This window comes from Uranotaenia lowii, chromosome 3, assembly GCF_029784155.1.
Source record: "Uranotaenia lowii strain MFRU-FL chromosome 3, ASM2978415v1, whole genome shotgun sequence".
NCBI classification, from domain to species: domain Eukaryota; kingdom Metazoa; phylum Arthropoda; class Insecta; order Diptera; family Culicidae; genus Uranotaenia; species Uranotaenia lowii.
This window is the reverse complement of record NC_073693.1, coordinates 15,487,075-15,503,701: the sequence shown is the minus strand read 5'-3', so window position 1 is coordinate 15,503,701 and position 16,627 is coordinate 15,487,075. Positions and strand designations below refer to the sequence as shown.

At 35.8% G+C, this 16,627-nt stretch overlaps 1 protein-coding gene across 4 annotated transcripts in view; it reads right to left on the bottom strand.

Annotated features, from left to right (window-relative positions):
- Positions 1–8,560: 8,560 nt before the first annotated feature.
- LOC129754075 (ras-related protein Rab-32) overlaps positions 8,561–16,627 on the bottom strand; it is a 48,963-nt gene continuing 40,896 nt past the window's right edge. For all 4 annotated transcript variants that reach the window (XM_055749939.1, XM_055749938.1, XM_055749937.1 and 1 more), the window contains exons 2-5: positions 10,032–10,242; positions 9,783–9,964; positions 9,569–9,712; positions 8,561–9,505 (exon numbers count right to left, since the gene is read on the bottom strand). In XM_055749939.1, coding sequence (XP_055605914.1) covers positions 9,395–9,505; positions 9,569–9,712; positions 9,783–9,964; positions 10,032–10,239 — 645 coding nt within the window. In that variant the 5' untranslated portion in view covers positions 10,240–10,242 and the 3' untranslated portion in view covers positions 8,561–9,394. The remainder of the gene's footprint in view (positions 9,506–9,568; positions 9,713–9,782; positions 9,965–10,031; positions 10,243–16,627) is intronic.

Genomic DNA, 16,627 nt, shown 5'->3' with positions numbered 1-16,627 from the left:
TGTGCTCCTTGGTGGTCGTCTTTGTGATTTCGTCCTTCTCTGGATGGAAATGATGTTTTTATGCATCTTATCAATTTACTTTTTTTTTTTCAAATAACCATTATGAAAAAATTGATAATTTTAGTACTGTATTTGCTTCAACTTTAAAAAAATATTGAGAGTTTCGGATTGCGATGCACTATCATTTCTGGTCTTTGACCTTGGATATAGCGCCTTTACTCGCTCTTGGAAATTACAATTAAAAGAACGAAACATTTAATTAATATGAGCCCCCTTCCCTCCATCAAAACCTTCTTCAAAAGAATTCGTGGTATAACAGTGTGTGGTGCCAGTATATATGATCGGACATGCATTGTATATTTGTATTGCGTAGCGTGTTGAGCGGCACGCGGATACCGACGCTAGATGATTTGAGAGAGCATCTGGCATATATGAATGCATAGTGCTCTACCGTTCGTTCGGCACGGTGTAAATAGGCTGGAACTATTAAGTGATGCATCACGCACACTAGTTGCTTCCAGGCTCGTTGCATATACGTCAGCGTCCCCACATCCATTCGTGTGCCAGAGTTTGGCCGATTAAGGCAGTGTCTTGAGCCCCGTGTTCAGGGTGACTTCCTAGCTCTAATATGATATTGCACATTTGGCGACCTAATCAGGACGTTTTTTTCTCCATGTTTGAAATTTTAAATGAAGAAAAAGGAAACTAGGAAGTCACCCTTTTCACGTTTGGCTATTTGGAGTGTTTGATGTGTTATTTATTTTTATCCGGAGTGTTAGAATACCAACAATTTGGTGATGTTATTTTCGTAAGTATAGCACCCTTGACCCATGAACGGCACAAATGAAATTATCTACAAGTTCCGAAGCGTGCTGGGAGTCCGCTGTCCTGTAATCAAAACAAGTGTGCTGGGAGTCCACTTGCAAACTACCAAAGCGTGTTGAGAGTCCGCTGTAGTTGAAGTCCAAGCGCGTTGAGAGTCCGCTTGCGAAATGGAAAGACAAGTGTGTTGGGAGTCCACTTGCAAAAAGCGTGCTGGGAGTCCGCTTAATTGAAATTTGAAATGAAAATTTGCGAAAAAATCAGTCAAGCGCGTTGAGAGTCCGCTTGCAAAAAAAAACAAGTGTGTTGGGAGTCCACTTGCAAACTACCAAAGCGTGCTGAAGTAACTACCAGGAGTCCGCTGAAGTTTTTCCAAGCGCGTTGAGAGTCTGCTTGCGAAATGAAAATTCAACCGTTTCAAGACCACTTGCGTAAACAAGAAAAAGCGTACTGTGAGTCGGCTAAATTTGGAAAAAAATACAGAAGCTTAGCGCGGCTAGAGTATTCTTGACCCAAAAACAAATGTGCTGGGTAGCCACTAGCAAACAACAAAAGCGTACTGAGAATCTGCTGCTGTAGTGAAATTTGGAGTCTAAGCACATGGAGCCCGCCGGGAAAATAAAAAAAAAAGACAAGCGTGTTGAAAGTAAACTCGCGAAAAGCATGCTGGGAGTTTGAAATTGAAAACACAGAAAGAGCTTGTAAAGAGACCGCTAACAGTTGAGCAAGGATTATTGGAATTCACTTGTCATCAAACAAAACTTATTGGGGTAGCTGAAGTAGAAGAAATCATAAGAACGTTGAGATTTCGCTTTGTAATAGAAGAGCGTTCTATAATTCTTACTTTAGTACAAAGGTAGTCTGGAACTGATATTCCACTGACATTAAAATTAAAAAAAAAAAAAAAAAACAAAAATTCTTGGAGTCCACTTGTTGTTGTGCGTCAATATAAATAACACGTCAATCAACAATTTAAGAATATTCAATTCAAAGGAGAAGAAAAACAAGTGCATTAAAGTCCTCTTGTAACAAAATAAGTCCGCTGTGAGCAAAAAAAATGATTAAATGATAAAGTGTAACTAATTTAAAAAGAAAGATGATTTGATAATAATTTTGTGAGACGAGAACTGGAATCATGTATAAAAATGGAAAGTTTGTATATTACCGATGGTAAATATATTTATTAAATTATAAAGAAAGATATGAGACCGCTTCTTCGGGCGCAAAAAAAAGTCATCAAAATCTTTCAATGAATCAACAAGGTCTTTCGCTTTATTAGGAAAAAAACATAAATGGAAACATCAACGTAATGTGTCAACAATCTTCATAAAACTCCCTAAAAAAAAGGCCAAACGTTGGAATACAACATCTATTAATTAAAGAGAAGAGAAATCAGAATGAAGAAAAAGCTTGTGTCATTCTAATATGGAAATGATTCTAAACTATCCTTCTAAAAATGAATCAGATACGGTTTAAAGAAAAATATGTTCATACTTTATAAGTGGATTGTCCGCGAACCAAAACATTCAATTTAGTCATTTGACTAATACCAGCTTGGAAAAAAATGGAATGAGTTGAGATTACACTACATATGTAGTGGAAAATATAAAATGAACTCGAATGTATGGCAGCAAGTAAGAACTAGAAACGGACGTGTTGTATTTATCATTCAGTTGTATTTGCGTTGCGGTTCTCCTGGCCATGGTTACCACATGTGCAGATTTCGATCTGGTATGGCATGGCAACGTAGCCCCTGACTATTTGCTTTTGTTTAAGTATTCGTTCACAACGAATAATTCCCCTTCTCCCGCAAACGTGCGAACCCCGAAAAGAGAGAGAGAGCGACGCCAAAAAAAATCTATCTATAGAGAAGAAAGCATCGTGTGATAGTTGGAATGGGAACAAAACGATGCTGAGTCTGAGCGGGATTCACTGGCGCAAACTCACGCTAGCGACATCGAGAGAACCGTATAACAACAGAAACGCGCCTGCATACATTTAGGCGCTTAACCTGCGTGCGTACATAAGGACGCGTTTTATTAATTATGGTGAATTAATTTGAATCACACGGTGGCGTCTAGACTGAGCACGGTGAATCAAAGATAGAGATTGGAATTTCTCTTCTCGTGTCCCTGTTTACAGGTCAGCAGTTTGTTAGGACGGAAATTGGTCCGTAGTAGTGAGAATGGTTGAATGTTAGGCGAGAACGTCAGTTCTCTTGGAGAAAGAAGCAGTCCAATGACGGATAAGAGACGATTCGTATTCAACAATTTCCACATTTTATATTCCCTTATGTCAACGAATGATGCGTTTTCTCGTGGCATCTCTAAGGAGATAAACGAAAAAAATATGAAAGGAAATTCATTAGGTATAAGTAAAAATGTAAAAAAAAAAAAAAAAGTTGAAGTCAGTATTATCGTATCCGAAATCTGTTCCACTTAATGTGACGAAATTTCACGCGTTTGGAACCGTTTACCTACGCGCGTCTATCTTCACCAACAATCACTGATCAGTAAAGCTACACTTAATTTAGTTATTTATTGCTGCTTAATTGTCTTATTCACTACAAGTATCTACACATCAAATAATGATCCCCATATCTGTAGGAATGTAGAAAATCAGTAGAAAATCTTTTCATTTCTTTTACCAAAACAGGTGCTTTATTGCGCCAGCACAGGATGATAAAATTGTTAAAACGGAAAAGTAAGCTTTACTTATCTCAAGTGCCTTAAGAAAGCGTTAACCTTCCGCACGTTACGCGAATATTGTTACAAAACAACGAATCAAAAAGCAGCCTCTTCTCCGAATAACTTAAATTACAAAGTGGCGTTCATAGTTTCCGCACTGATAAGCTGATATAATTCCCCCTGCGTAGGAGAAAAAATTTCATCGCCCAGAGCTCCTGGCGCCAACTAGCTCATCATTCCCTAAGCTTCGTTTCCCGATCATGTAATGATACCAATAGCTAAATTTCGATTTTTCGCAAATCATTCAATTTTCATTTGACAATTTGAAAATATTTTTTTTGGAAGGGGTATGTAACTCAGTTAGTTTAAATTTTTGTTTCAATGTATCGGATCAATTCCATTCTTATTGAAGAAGAGTTTATGATCTTCTGGCAATTTCGGCAATCATATGATCTAAAAAGTATATTCTCTAATAAAGTTCCAGTGCCAAGACTAAATCGTTCACCAGAAGAAGAACTGTGTTTTTTAAAGAACTGTGAATGTTTCCTCAATAAGATAAAGAACATTTTCTCTTTGAAAGTCTTTATATCTTTAACTTTTATTCATTTGCTTAAATTAATTCTTGAGAACTGTTAAACTTTTATTCTATTATATTGTGAAATTATTTTTTTAAATTTGAATATCCTTTTAATTGGAATAGTTTTTTCTAAATATGAAGAATTGCTTTTCATATGTAGGCACGTTTCAAATTTTGTTCCTCAAATTCAAAGCTCAATGAATCTAGTACATTTCAACCATCGGGACCTTTTTTCACTGGGAGGAAAACAAAACAAAAATTGAACACCATAGCAACTTATACTTTTGCACGCAGAAAAATTGAAGGAGGCTAAAAATGCATGGTAGATAATAATATTTCTATCTATTTTTCTACGTGTCATTAGAACACGTGGAGTAATTTTTGAATGCTAGCGCCCCATCACAACCAGTGTTTTATTCACTTACTAAGCAGTTAAGACACGAACCTTTGGTTGATGGAAATGTGGATCAGAGTTATATCAGCTTATCAGTGGTTTCCGTGCAAGGTGGCTTCTTACTTAATTTGAACAGAAAATGGAGAAAACTCACTTTATTTAATGTGAGCTCATCTGTTAATGAGAATTCGTAATATCGTTTGACCTTCTGAGATCAGCTAAATAGTGCGAACAGAACGGTTTGAGAAATGTTAACACTAATCGGAATGAAGTTATAAGCTTTTAAAAACCCGTTATGCCACTGTCATTTGCAGTGAACGAGAATAACATAAATCTGGAAACTCGATGCATTCAAGCCATAATCGGGGTAACACAAATGTGTTAAGTTGCTGAAAATCCAAAAAAGATCGTTAAATATTCATTGTTAAGAGTACGTACGCGGACGTACTGATTTTTGGTAAAAAAAAAAAAAATAAAAACAATGAAGATGTTAAATCGCAATGAAAATTCCGAATATGTGACAACTCTTTCCAATATGTCATCAGGCTAATGAGTTAAGCGCATTTTTGAGAGAAAAAGGGACGATCTATTACAACAGCAATAAGATGCCATCTATTTGTCTTCCAATTCTGCGCGATCCGAACATGTTCGATAAATATTACAGCAGTCGCTCACTAATCGGACATGTTGGGACTGAAGGATGTGTCCGACTAACGAAAACGTCCGGGTACCGAAGGTGCGTGAAAATTTGAATAATTAAGACCAAATATGTTTTTCATCATATAAGTAATATCAAGATACATTAAGAGTAAGTGAAGTGTACAAAAAAAATAATTTGTTTAAAGAGTTTTAAACAAATGAAATAATTAAAAAAAAAATAGATTATACACAAAACGGTTCCACTTCTTTGACTTTTAAGGACGGACCAGAAAACAAAGTAATTTTGCTAATCCTCTCCGAAGAGGCTGTAGCGGCTGTTTCGTGGATTATCGAAAATCTCACATACACTATTTATGATGCTAAAAGTACACGCGGTAGGAAAACAAGAGAAAAAAGCATTGCCAAAACGAGGGTCTGATAAATTCCGCATATACTAAAATCACAAAAAAAGAAAACTTCAATTAACATGAATGTTTAACATTCAATTAATTCCCAAAGGAGTTGACGATGGATAGAATGAAAATGTAAAGTTATGGTTGTGTTCAATAACTTAAATTCCAGGTTTTCAAGATTGCCTGGAGGTACGATTTATTAAAAGGAATAAGGAAAAGACAAGATGAGGTTGAAGTTGTGTAAATAAAATTTTTATTATACGTTGGAACTATTAGAAATTTCACAAATCTGCTAATAGGTCTAATGAACAAAAAGAGATAAAAATGATGCAATACAAATCTCAATGCAATTGAAATGGAAAGAAACAATTTTCGTTAGGACATATTTTTGACAACTATCGAATGGACGGAAGCGATGAAAGGTATAACTTAGTTTTAAGCAAGGTTTATAGATCACAAGGTTCTCTGACTTTGTCAGTAAGTAGGCGAGGAGAGCGCGGTGAGATTCGTTGAAAACATCGGAAAATTTGTTCGAGCTGAGGGCTTTGTTGGTGAACAAACTCCACGTACTAGTAGCCAAATCAAAATGGCTGAATCGGGAATTTCTCATATTGATACATCTCCTATATGTACACACCTTGGTTTTAAGTAACTTTAATGTGAAATCGCATTTAAAAATCAAAACAAAGAAACACTACAGGAGACCTATAACCAAGGCGTGTAAAGCTTCAGGTGTGTTCTTATACCAATGCACGGAATCGTCCATCTTGTGACAGGCAATCGTAATCGTAGGCATGGTAGACGAACAATTCGCTGTCAAAAAGCGCCCCGTCTCCACCCCCCACCAATGTGAAACTTTTGGTACCCCTTGCCTACTTTTCCTCAATATGCATCCACCCGTAGCTGGAAGCACTCTGCCCATAACCTTCAATTTTTTTTCTTTCATCTGTGTAGAGGGGAGATGTGTGGTGCCAGTATATATGATCGGACATGCATTGTATATTTGTATTGCGTAGCGTGTTGAGCGGCACGCGGATACCGACGCTAGATGATTTGAGAGAGCATCTGGCATATATGAATGCATAGTGCTCTACCGTTCGTTCGGCACGGTGTAAATAGGCTGGAACTATTAAGTGATGCATCACGCACACTAGTTGCTTCCAGGCTCGTTGCATATACGTCAGCGTCCCCACATCCATTCGTGTGCCAGAGTTTGGCCGATTAAGGCAGTGTCTTGAGCCCCGTGTTCAGGGTGACTTCCTAGCTCTAATATGATATTGCACATTTTAGATAATTATTTTTATGTGAGCTATCAGATGAAATATTTGACATTGTTCATATAAGCGCAAGGTAAACATGTCCCGTTCCTATGCTCCCGCCCTTAATGATAAACGTTAAATTTAAAACTCCACTGTATAAAAATAAATAGGAAAAATATACTTAGCTTTTCAGTCGTTTCCTAATACTTATATGTACTTATCACAGCTTTTATTAGAAAATCCAATCGAAGCGGTCCGGCCGAAACCATCTGCAGGATTTGTAGCCAACTCGACAATAGCAATCAGCACACGAGCTCTTTCCCTTTCACACTTCTTCAGTTACCATAGTCTTAAACTTATCTAGGCAATATCCTTTTTCCATTTCTGCGCATTCCTCTAGCTCCCAAATTTTACAGCCAAATCCATTTTTTTACTATCAAATATTTCCCTTCTCCTCTCATTCACTCCACCGTCACTGTAGTTTGAACTGCTGTTTTTCACCAATTGGAAATATCGTGGACTCCGTCACTTTCCCAGCACTTTTCCAACCGAATTCGTTCCTTCCCGTGTCCGTTCGACGATTCAACGGACACGCGAAGCAAAAAAAATAATCGACTGCTCTCCTGGGAGATCACGATCACTTCTTCTTAACACGATTCGAAACTTCAACGTTTCAAACCAGAAACTATTTTGAGCTAGAGATTCATAATTTTTGGTACACACAACACAGGTCAATACTCATAATTTTTCCAGCAAAAGAATCCTCTGGAAATTCGTGTTATACGCTCTCTCAAATGGGCTTAGAAAAAAACACAGGTTAACGCCCTCCAATTCTAGTTGTGGTTGCACAAACACGTGGACCATCCGGTATCAGTCTTCTTTCTCAAAGTTTACTATAAGTTTCACTCTTCAAATTGAAAAATAAACCAAATTTTCCCGAACGACGAAAAAACGTGTGCGTTGCAATCGAACCAACGCCTACTCTCTTCAAACCATGATTTGGTTTTGCTTACACAAACAATCTTCTGCACATCAGTATTTTTATTTGAGGAGAACTATGAAAACTTGTGAAATTATTGAACATCAAATAACGATTTGATTTAAATTATAAAAAAATCCAACTGCAGAGCAAAAACTAGTTAATCGATTTTCTTCAAATTTTGTGCAATGATTATTCATTAATATCTGCACATTCGGTGAGGAAATGGAGTTGATCCAAAGCACCCAATTCAAATGCGAGATATGCGAAGTTGTGGATCACCTGTGCTACCATGGAAGGAAAGGTTTGATGATTTGTATGAGGCATTCGATCAGTTTTGATGAAACTTGAACTTGATTTTCAATAACATTTTTGCTGAAATAGTGTTTTGGTCAAATTTTTCACGAAGTTTTCTTTTTTTCTGGGACATAAAAGCCAAAACACACTTCGCTTAGATGTGCAACTTTGACGTAAGATAAGCAATATTTCGGGTCCTTAATCCTTGATCAAAGTTTTTTTTTTTAATGATTTTATGGCTTTTACTTCTTATTTGAATGTATTTTCATGTTTAACTGATGTTTAAATAAAAAATAAATGTCTATTATTTAAAAATTTGTGAAAATAATTTTTTTTGTGAAAATGTAGAATATCTACTTTAAAAACGATAGTTTTTTGAAATTTCACAAATAAAAAAATATTTCCGTCACGAGTAAATTTAAAAATCTCATTACTCATGATTCAGAAAAAGCTCTCTTGCCAGCTGTGATATAGAAACAAGAAAAGCACCTGCTTATAGACAATCAACTGTCACATAGTTTATTCAACAATGATACGTTAAAATTTTGTAGGCATTTTTCATTTCATCTTAACAATGGTACGGTTCTTAAAATGGATAGCTTCTGTTTTTTTTTGTTTTTTTTTTTACTCGTTTGCTTAATGGCGGTTACGTTTCGCTGGACAGCTACACGGACTTGAACATATATTTTGACACAAACAACTCTTGTTTTTATTCCATTGGTCGTTCGTTTTCTTTTTTGTTCTAGCAGCTTCAATACATACATAGATTTTTTTCTTTTTGGCATGTGTATAACATAAATATGTATATTTTTTTGTATAATTTGGAATATCTCAAAGCGTAAAGCTTCCTTCTTTTGCCATCTAGAAAAGTTTGTATTTTTATATTTAAGTAGAGAATTTCACACTATGTTTCCAAAACCAAGCGTTGGACTATTGGCAAGCGTTCGCTTTGTTCCGTTTTTTCTGCTAGTTTGCACTATCAACTTTTGTATTACAGCTATGGATGTGTTTCTTTTTTTTTGAGTCTGTGTGTGTGTGATACACGGTTTTTATGTGTTGTAAAATTATTGCATCAAATTGTAAAATGAATCAGTGAGACTTATTTAAAACAAAATATAAAAGAATAGACAAAATATCGAGCTTAAAACGCAAAACAAACACGACAAAACCAAGATGCTAAGGGACGCAATAACGTGGCGCTCCAATGACATGTGCTGCCATCTTCAAGATGATGCCGGACATGCTGCTGTGTATTGGTTCCGGCGTTGGACTTTTCCATGAGTGTCTCTCGGTGTATTTGTGTGTTTTTGTAAAAGTGGATGGATCGTCAGCAGGCACAGGATTTCTTCTGATTGGCGTCCGGTCTCGAGTGGCCCAAAGTGAACCGGTCCGATTCGACGATTTCGCCGGCGCTGATCTGTTTGTCATTCATCAGAATCTGATTAAGGAAAAACAAGGTAATTTAGAAAATAGCGGATAAGCATTACAGACAATCACAGACCTTAGTGACTAAAGATTTGGCAGCCTCTTCAACGTTGATATTGTCCCTGGCGGACGTTTCGAACCAGCCGGCGAACCCATGCTCCTTCACGTATTCGTCCAGTTTTGCGGGTGTCGTCACCATACCTTGCTTGGGTTGATCACACTGTTCAAAAGAAAATTTTGAATCATTAAAACCATTTCTAAAATTTAAAAAAAAAACCTGAATAGCTCACCTTATTGGCCAACAATATGCAGGGAATCTGCTTGCCGTCCGGAAGTTGAACCTTGGCGTCCAGATCGTTCTTCCACTTGATTACGGCATCGAAGGTCGCACTTCGTGTCACGTCGAATACGATGAATGCACCGACCGCTTCCTTGTAGTAGACCCGGGTCATGTTGCCGAATCGCTCTTGACCTAAATTTGTCAATAAAAAATTTACATTAACCATTTACAGAAAAAAAATTCCAGGGATGTTTCTTACCGGCAATATCCCACAGCTGCAGCCGGATGATGGTGTTCTGGTCCCAGTTGAGCACCTTCAGAGCAAAGTCGACGCCAATGGTGGCCCGGTAGCTCTGGGTGAAGAACTGATGGACGTAGCGCTTGATGAATGAAGTCTTCCCGGTACCCAGCTCGCCAATGACCAGGATTTTGTACAGGTGCTCGTGCTTCTCCGTCGGCGCTGCCATGTTCTGTGGGAGCAGAAAAAAGAACTCCGTTATAAATGCGGAAATCTACGGGCACCTTTTTATAAATTCCGTTTTGTTGAAGGCACTCTATGGAGCCTGAACTCTTCAGCATCATTATTCAAGTCTATGATCACAAAGCAAGTCAATAAAGATTCTATTTGTTGATCTTGCAAGGATTCACCTTTATGAAATCGAGAGATAACAAAACCGTTGAGTATACCTAAAATACCTATACTTGAGTGGTGAAAAAGTATCAAAAAACACTGTCAAGAATGTCCACAAAGTTCAAATCGAGTGTAAAAGTCATGAACATGACACTACGGGTAAAGATCATCAGGGAATACCAGGCTTTAACCAGCACTGTAAATTATGAATTATCGAAAAAATTCTACGTAGTTCTCTGAAATTTCCAGAAAATTTGTTCCTGAGGGACAAGAAGTGTTGCTCAGCAAATGTTAAGGCTTAGTTTACCCTAAAAGACTAGTTTTTCTAGTTCCAGAGCTCAAAAGCTGGGTAGCCGGTGCCGAGCCATTGCGACCGAAAAGTTTTGATGGATGACAAAACTTGCGAAATAAACAATGTTTCACAAGTTACGACAGTTATTTTTTTAAACATCTCTGCTTCTGTTAAGGTCCTTAGCAAAATAAAGTTTACATTTGCTAGTTGTTTGAGGAAAAATATCATGATTTGGCAAAACTTTGCTCCTGCGAAAAAAAAACAAAATTTTCGTGACGAAAACTTTGAATTTCAATGATTTTAATAGCTTAAAAAGAGTAGCCTTGATTGAAATCTGCCCAGTTTACGAATTCAACTAATCAATTTTAATTTGAATTGAGTCTTGTGATGATTCTGCTTTATGATTGTCTTATTTTTCCAGCTGACATTCCAGTAAAAACGTGTTTAGTGGCACAACAATAATCAAATTTTGGTAAATTCAAGACAGCTGAATCCACTATATTATCTTCAGTTTCTCCCAAATAAGAAGTTTTGAACAAAACAGTAGCGAAAATTGAAGAAGAAGGATGTATTAACCTAAATCATCGATAGTTACTGGAAAATTCTGATCAATACAGTAACTGAAAAAAGTGTGCGTCGGCCGACTGATGGGAGATACCAAGAAAAAAGGACAATTATTTCTTACAAAAAACAATAAATTTTTTTTTATATATTTTTCCTTAAATAACGATAAGAGGACCTAACTTTGCTTCTCAGAATGTTTTTTGATAATACGAATGGTTTTCAAGATACGCGCATACATAACTGTCCCATTTCTAAATGAACTAAGATCTAAAGACATTGGTTTTGCAATCTATTTTGTTTAGAACCACACTGTTAACAACTTTTTATTCAAAATGTTTACTGATCTAACAATATGCAATGATGACATTTTGACATACCTATGTTTAACAAACAGGTGTCAAATACTTCAGCTGGAAGACCTTGAAAAACTACTTTGCCCTAAAAAGACCTCTTTGTAGCTAGAGGTGTAGGAAGGCAAAATTTGATAAAAGTGGCCTAATTACCGAACCTTGTCCTTAGATGCGGTTTATATTCTGATCAATTCTCTCAAAATTTAATGTTACCCATTAGTATATTTATAAAGTATCTGAAATTAAGTTTTTCACAAGGGTAATCTTCAAATTTATGAAAACCAGATTTCCGGTTTTACCCGGGTTTTCCAGGATATTTAATACACAATTTGGGAACAGTCCCGCCCGGTCCGGTTGCCCGGATTCATTGAAAATGCCCGGATATTGTCCGGATTTATTCACTTTTTTTGGCAAATTAAACAGAAAAAAAACAAATTGTATTGTAATTTTTTATGCCTCCATAACGAAATTTTCTGAGCCAGTTTTATAAAAATAATCATGAAAGGTTTTTTAAGAAGCCTTGAAAAGAATTTAAAACCTGTGGAGGGAATTTTACGAAAAAAAATTGTTTTAAATTTTTTACTTGATTTTTGTTAAGTGATTTTCAAGTTTTCACCAAATTTGCCCGGATATTTCCCGGTTTTTGTTCGTCAATTTTGAAATCAAATGCCAGGATTTTGCCAGGTTTTTATTTAAAACTAGCTGACCCGGTGTGCTTTGCTACACCTTTCAAAATCAAATGATATTTTCAAAAATTATTCAAATTTTTATTGTTTTGTTGGTATTATTTTAAATCAAATTATGACATAATTCATAAGCAACCGCTATAAAATGAGAGCTGCAGCTGGAGTTTCGAATTGCAACACAAAGATAACTTAAACTAATATTCTAAATCTTGATCTATAAATTTGTGTTAAAGATCTGATAATTTTAATCTGTCTGGAGTGTCTCAAACTAATCGTTCGCAAACAATCTAACTTAAGAAATATGATTTTTTTTGCTTGATATGTTCTGCATTTTTGCTAAAAAACTGATAAGAGGGTCTTCTCCCCTGTCCTTTCCTTTAACCCTGCTCAATGGGGGTCGTGATCTTTAATAGGGGAGGATCGGGCTATATGCGCCTATTAAGCAGAACACTGATTTAATCAAATATCACATTGAATATGTGTACAAAAACTATACACATGTGTGAAGGCATCTGTTTTCTATACATTGGAGTATTTTTTATGTTAAAATTTTCTTCTGTTTCCAAGAAAATGATTTTATTATAAGTGTTGTCTAAAATGCCGAACCTCAAACCGTGCGGGGTAAATGCGCCTATTTATGTTTTGTACAAATTTTCTGTTTTTTGGGCAATATTTCCGTATAATTTCATTGAAACTGCTAGAAAGTAATAATTTCCGTACGGCAAAGCTGAAGTTTTATAAAAATCTATGTATATTATAATTTTATGGAATAAAACAAAAGTTAGGGTTGCCATACTATGGAGGCAGTTCATCCATGAGAAAAACTTTATCAAATCTGTTTTTAGATCTTCAATTCTTTTTTAAGATGTTATTTAGAGCTTAGATTTGAAGATTCAATGATAAAAATCATATATTTATTCTATTTAACCTGTTATTTTAGGATGGAGGCATTTTACAAACATGATGGGGGCATACAAAAACACTCTATTATTCCACTATATAATCATTATTAAATGTCCACAAAAGCTGAAATATGTTGAATTTCTTAAGTTCATTTGAGTAAGAAACAAAAACCATCCTAGTTTTTGTTTTAAACTTCTTTACGTATAATTTCTAAAAGTCGAAATATTACATCAAAATGTATCAAAACCTTGTATGATTTTTTAAATTTTTTTGAGTTTGTAAATTCATAAAATTCTTTCTTGCCTTATGTTCTAAGCGTATCACCCTCAAAATGCATTGGTCAGATAAGCTGTCTAGTCAGCCATTTCATCAAACAGCCGTAGGGTCATTTAACCCGATAGGCCCATTTAGGAAACCTTTCCCCTACCCATTTTTTTTTCGTTCCCAATAATCCTATTCTATCAAATATAGTTCCATTGGTTTATAAGTTTTTAAGCTTTACAACAAAATGTATATGAAAGCTCCTCCTTTTCTTCCCTCTCAACACTGTAAAGCGTAAGGGTCTATAACAATAGTAGAAAACGATTTTCCATGTTAAGTTTTGTCCATTTCTCGGATTTTGTTAAAAAAAAAAGTTAAATGTTAGCCTCCTCTTTTCTTCCTATATTCCCAATTCTATCATCCTACTGCAAGAAAGGAATTGTTTCACATAGAAAAAGTATTTTTCGTACTCAAATACTTTTTGATGCCAAATTTGGTTTCATTTCCTCGATTAATTCTCGAGTTATGCAAAAAATTGTCTTTTGTTTGGGAGGCCCTTCCCTCCCTTCATGAGAGAGGGAGGGGTCTCAAACCATAATAGGAACCTTCCCCTGCCTCCAATACCCCCACCTGGCAAGTTTTACGCAAATCGGTTCAGTAGTTTCCGAGTCTATAGGGAACAGACATGACCGATAAAAACTGTTGCTACTCAGTGCACAACCAGTAAAATCTTAAAATGAATTTTCTACTTAGAGCAAGTTCACTCGTGCGTGTTGGAAGAAAATGGTAGAAATTTTGACAATTCAAGCACATTTTGAAAATTTTACAATGTCTATTTTTTTTTCAAAGATCTGCGGTCTTTTTTTTCCGGGATTTTAAGCCCAAGGGGCCATTCACATACCACATGGACAACTTAGGGGGGGGAGGGGGGTACGGAAATGTCCACGCTTGTCCATGGAGAGGGGGGTAGGGGTTTGGGTCATGTCCACGTGGACATACTTACTTTCAAAATATTATCTAAAGGTAAATAAATATTAAGATGTTTAAACCAAAATCTTAAAATGGCAAACCTTTCCAGTTTAAATTTCAACAATAAGTAGTTACTTGAAAGCAAGTGATAAATATGATAATTACGAAATTTAAAATTTTTAATTTTTTTTTATATCAAGCATAACATTTTTATAACAAAAAGGCGAAAAGTGGTGTTATCTAACTGTCAAATTATAGGTATCAAAAATAAAAACTTGTCACTCGTCAAATTTGTCCACGTGGACATCCGGGGAGGGGGGTAGGGGTTTGCCAAATGTCCACGCTTGTCCACGGAGGGGGGGGAGGGGGTCAAAAATCTCATTTTTCTGTCCACGTGGTATCTGAACGGCCCCCAATGGGTTTATTCATCCCAAAAAGATCCGCGGTCGTCAATTTTCTTTACAACACTATGTCATTTTTCGCCTGCTGCGATGCAAAAATAATTGGATTTATATCAGATACGCCTGAAATAGAAACAGTGTTGCAAATAAATTTGACGGCAGCAAAAAATGTTCTGCATTGTAAAATTTTCAAAATGTGCTACAAGTGTCAAATATTGTACCACTTTCTTCCAACACGAGTGAACTTGCTCTTAGATTGTGTTGTTTTGTTAAAGTTGTTATCTTATTTTGATGCTGGATGCTGGATATATTCTTTTCTAAGTTTATGGCATATCGGCAAATTGAAAAACTAGTTTTAGAGAGCAATTAAGACAAAGTTAGAATCACAGAAAACAGTTGATTAGATGTTCCTTGTATGTTCATCGTAACAAACATAGTTACTTGTTACTACTGTAAACAGGGTCTTGCCTATAAGTTGTATTTTATAAGTTAGTTAATAATAAACCGTTAACCTGAAAACATCAAAACTCTTTATTTTTCAATTTATATTAAAAATGTTGAAAATTTTCTGAAGATCTTCTTATTGGAAAATAGATGAAACATCCCATTAAAAATTTAATTCAAGATTCCTTACAAACATTCTTTTGAAACCCACGATTGGAAAATTCGTCCATTGACGGTTGCTGAACGAACTATCAATCGCTAGTGTAGAGTGTAACTCTGTAAGGACCTCACTGAAGTAGTGAATAAAGAATTAATCCAAGTAACATTGATAGATTTGTAGAACTCCCCAAGCCTCTTATAAAACCAAAACTTAATCTAGTAGCGCGCTATTAAACTTTAAGTGTTACTTGGGAACTCCATTCCTCATCTAAAACCTACGTTGCTAATACATATTTAGTTATAAGCAGAATGGCATTTATTTTTATATTCAGCAAGCCAGCAAGCAAAACCTAGAATAAATGATAATCAAAGTATTCAGCGATACTTGTCAACATTCTCCTGTACGATCAACAGTGAAAGATACAAGGATACGATGTTTTACTGAAACCATGCGTTTTTGACGATTGTTTAGCTTTTAGGTATTCTATAAATTATTCAAAATCATTTTAATAATTTAACTAGTCTGTTTTAATCTATATATATAAAAAGCAATTATCTGTATGTTTGTTTGTTTGTTTGTTTGTTTGTTTGTCCTCTATAGACTCAGCCGTCTTAAGAGCTAGAGATCTGAAATTTGGCATGGATGCTCATTAGGACCAGGAATGATGAAAAATGTTTTTAGATTTTTGGACGACCCCTTCTGAAGGGGGTCGTCCATACAAGACAAATATTGTTTTCACGTTATTGACGTTATTTTCCGTCGGATTGTGATGAAAATTTGCACATGAGTGTTTTGAGAGACGAGCAATCGATTTCAAGTTTCGAATTGCGGATCAGAAGTTGGCTGAAGGAGTCGTCCATACCCAACTTTAATGTTTTTGCGATTTTGACGTTATTCTACATTGGATTGAGATGAAAATTTCCGCATAGGAGTTTTGAGGGACGTTCTTTTGCTTTCAGGTTTCAAATCTTGACTCAGGGGTCGGCAAAAGGGGTTATTATCTGTTCACTGATTTTACGATATTATCTTGATTGAGCATAGAATTGTAATGAAAATTGACACATGGGAGGTTAACAGAAAAGATAATTGATTTCAGGTGTCAAGTTTTGAATCGTGGTCAAAAAAAGGCCGTCCATGGCAAAAGGGAGTTTTGAGGAGCGTAAAATTGGTTTCAATTATCGAATTTCGGGCCAT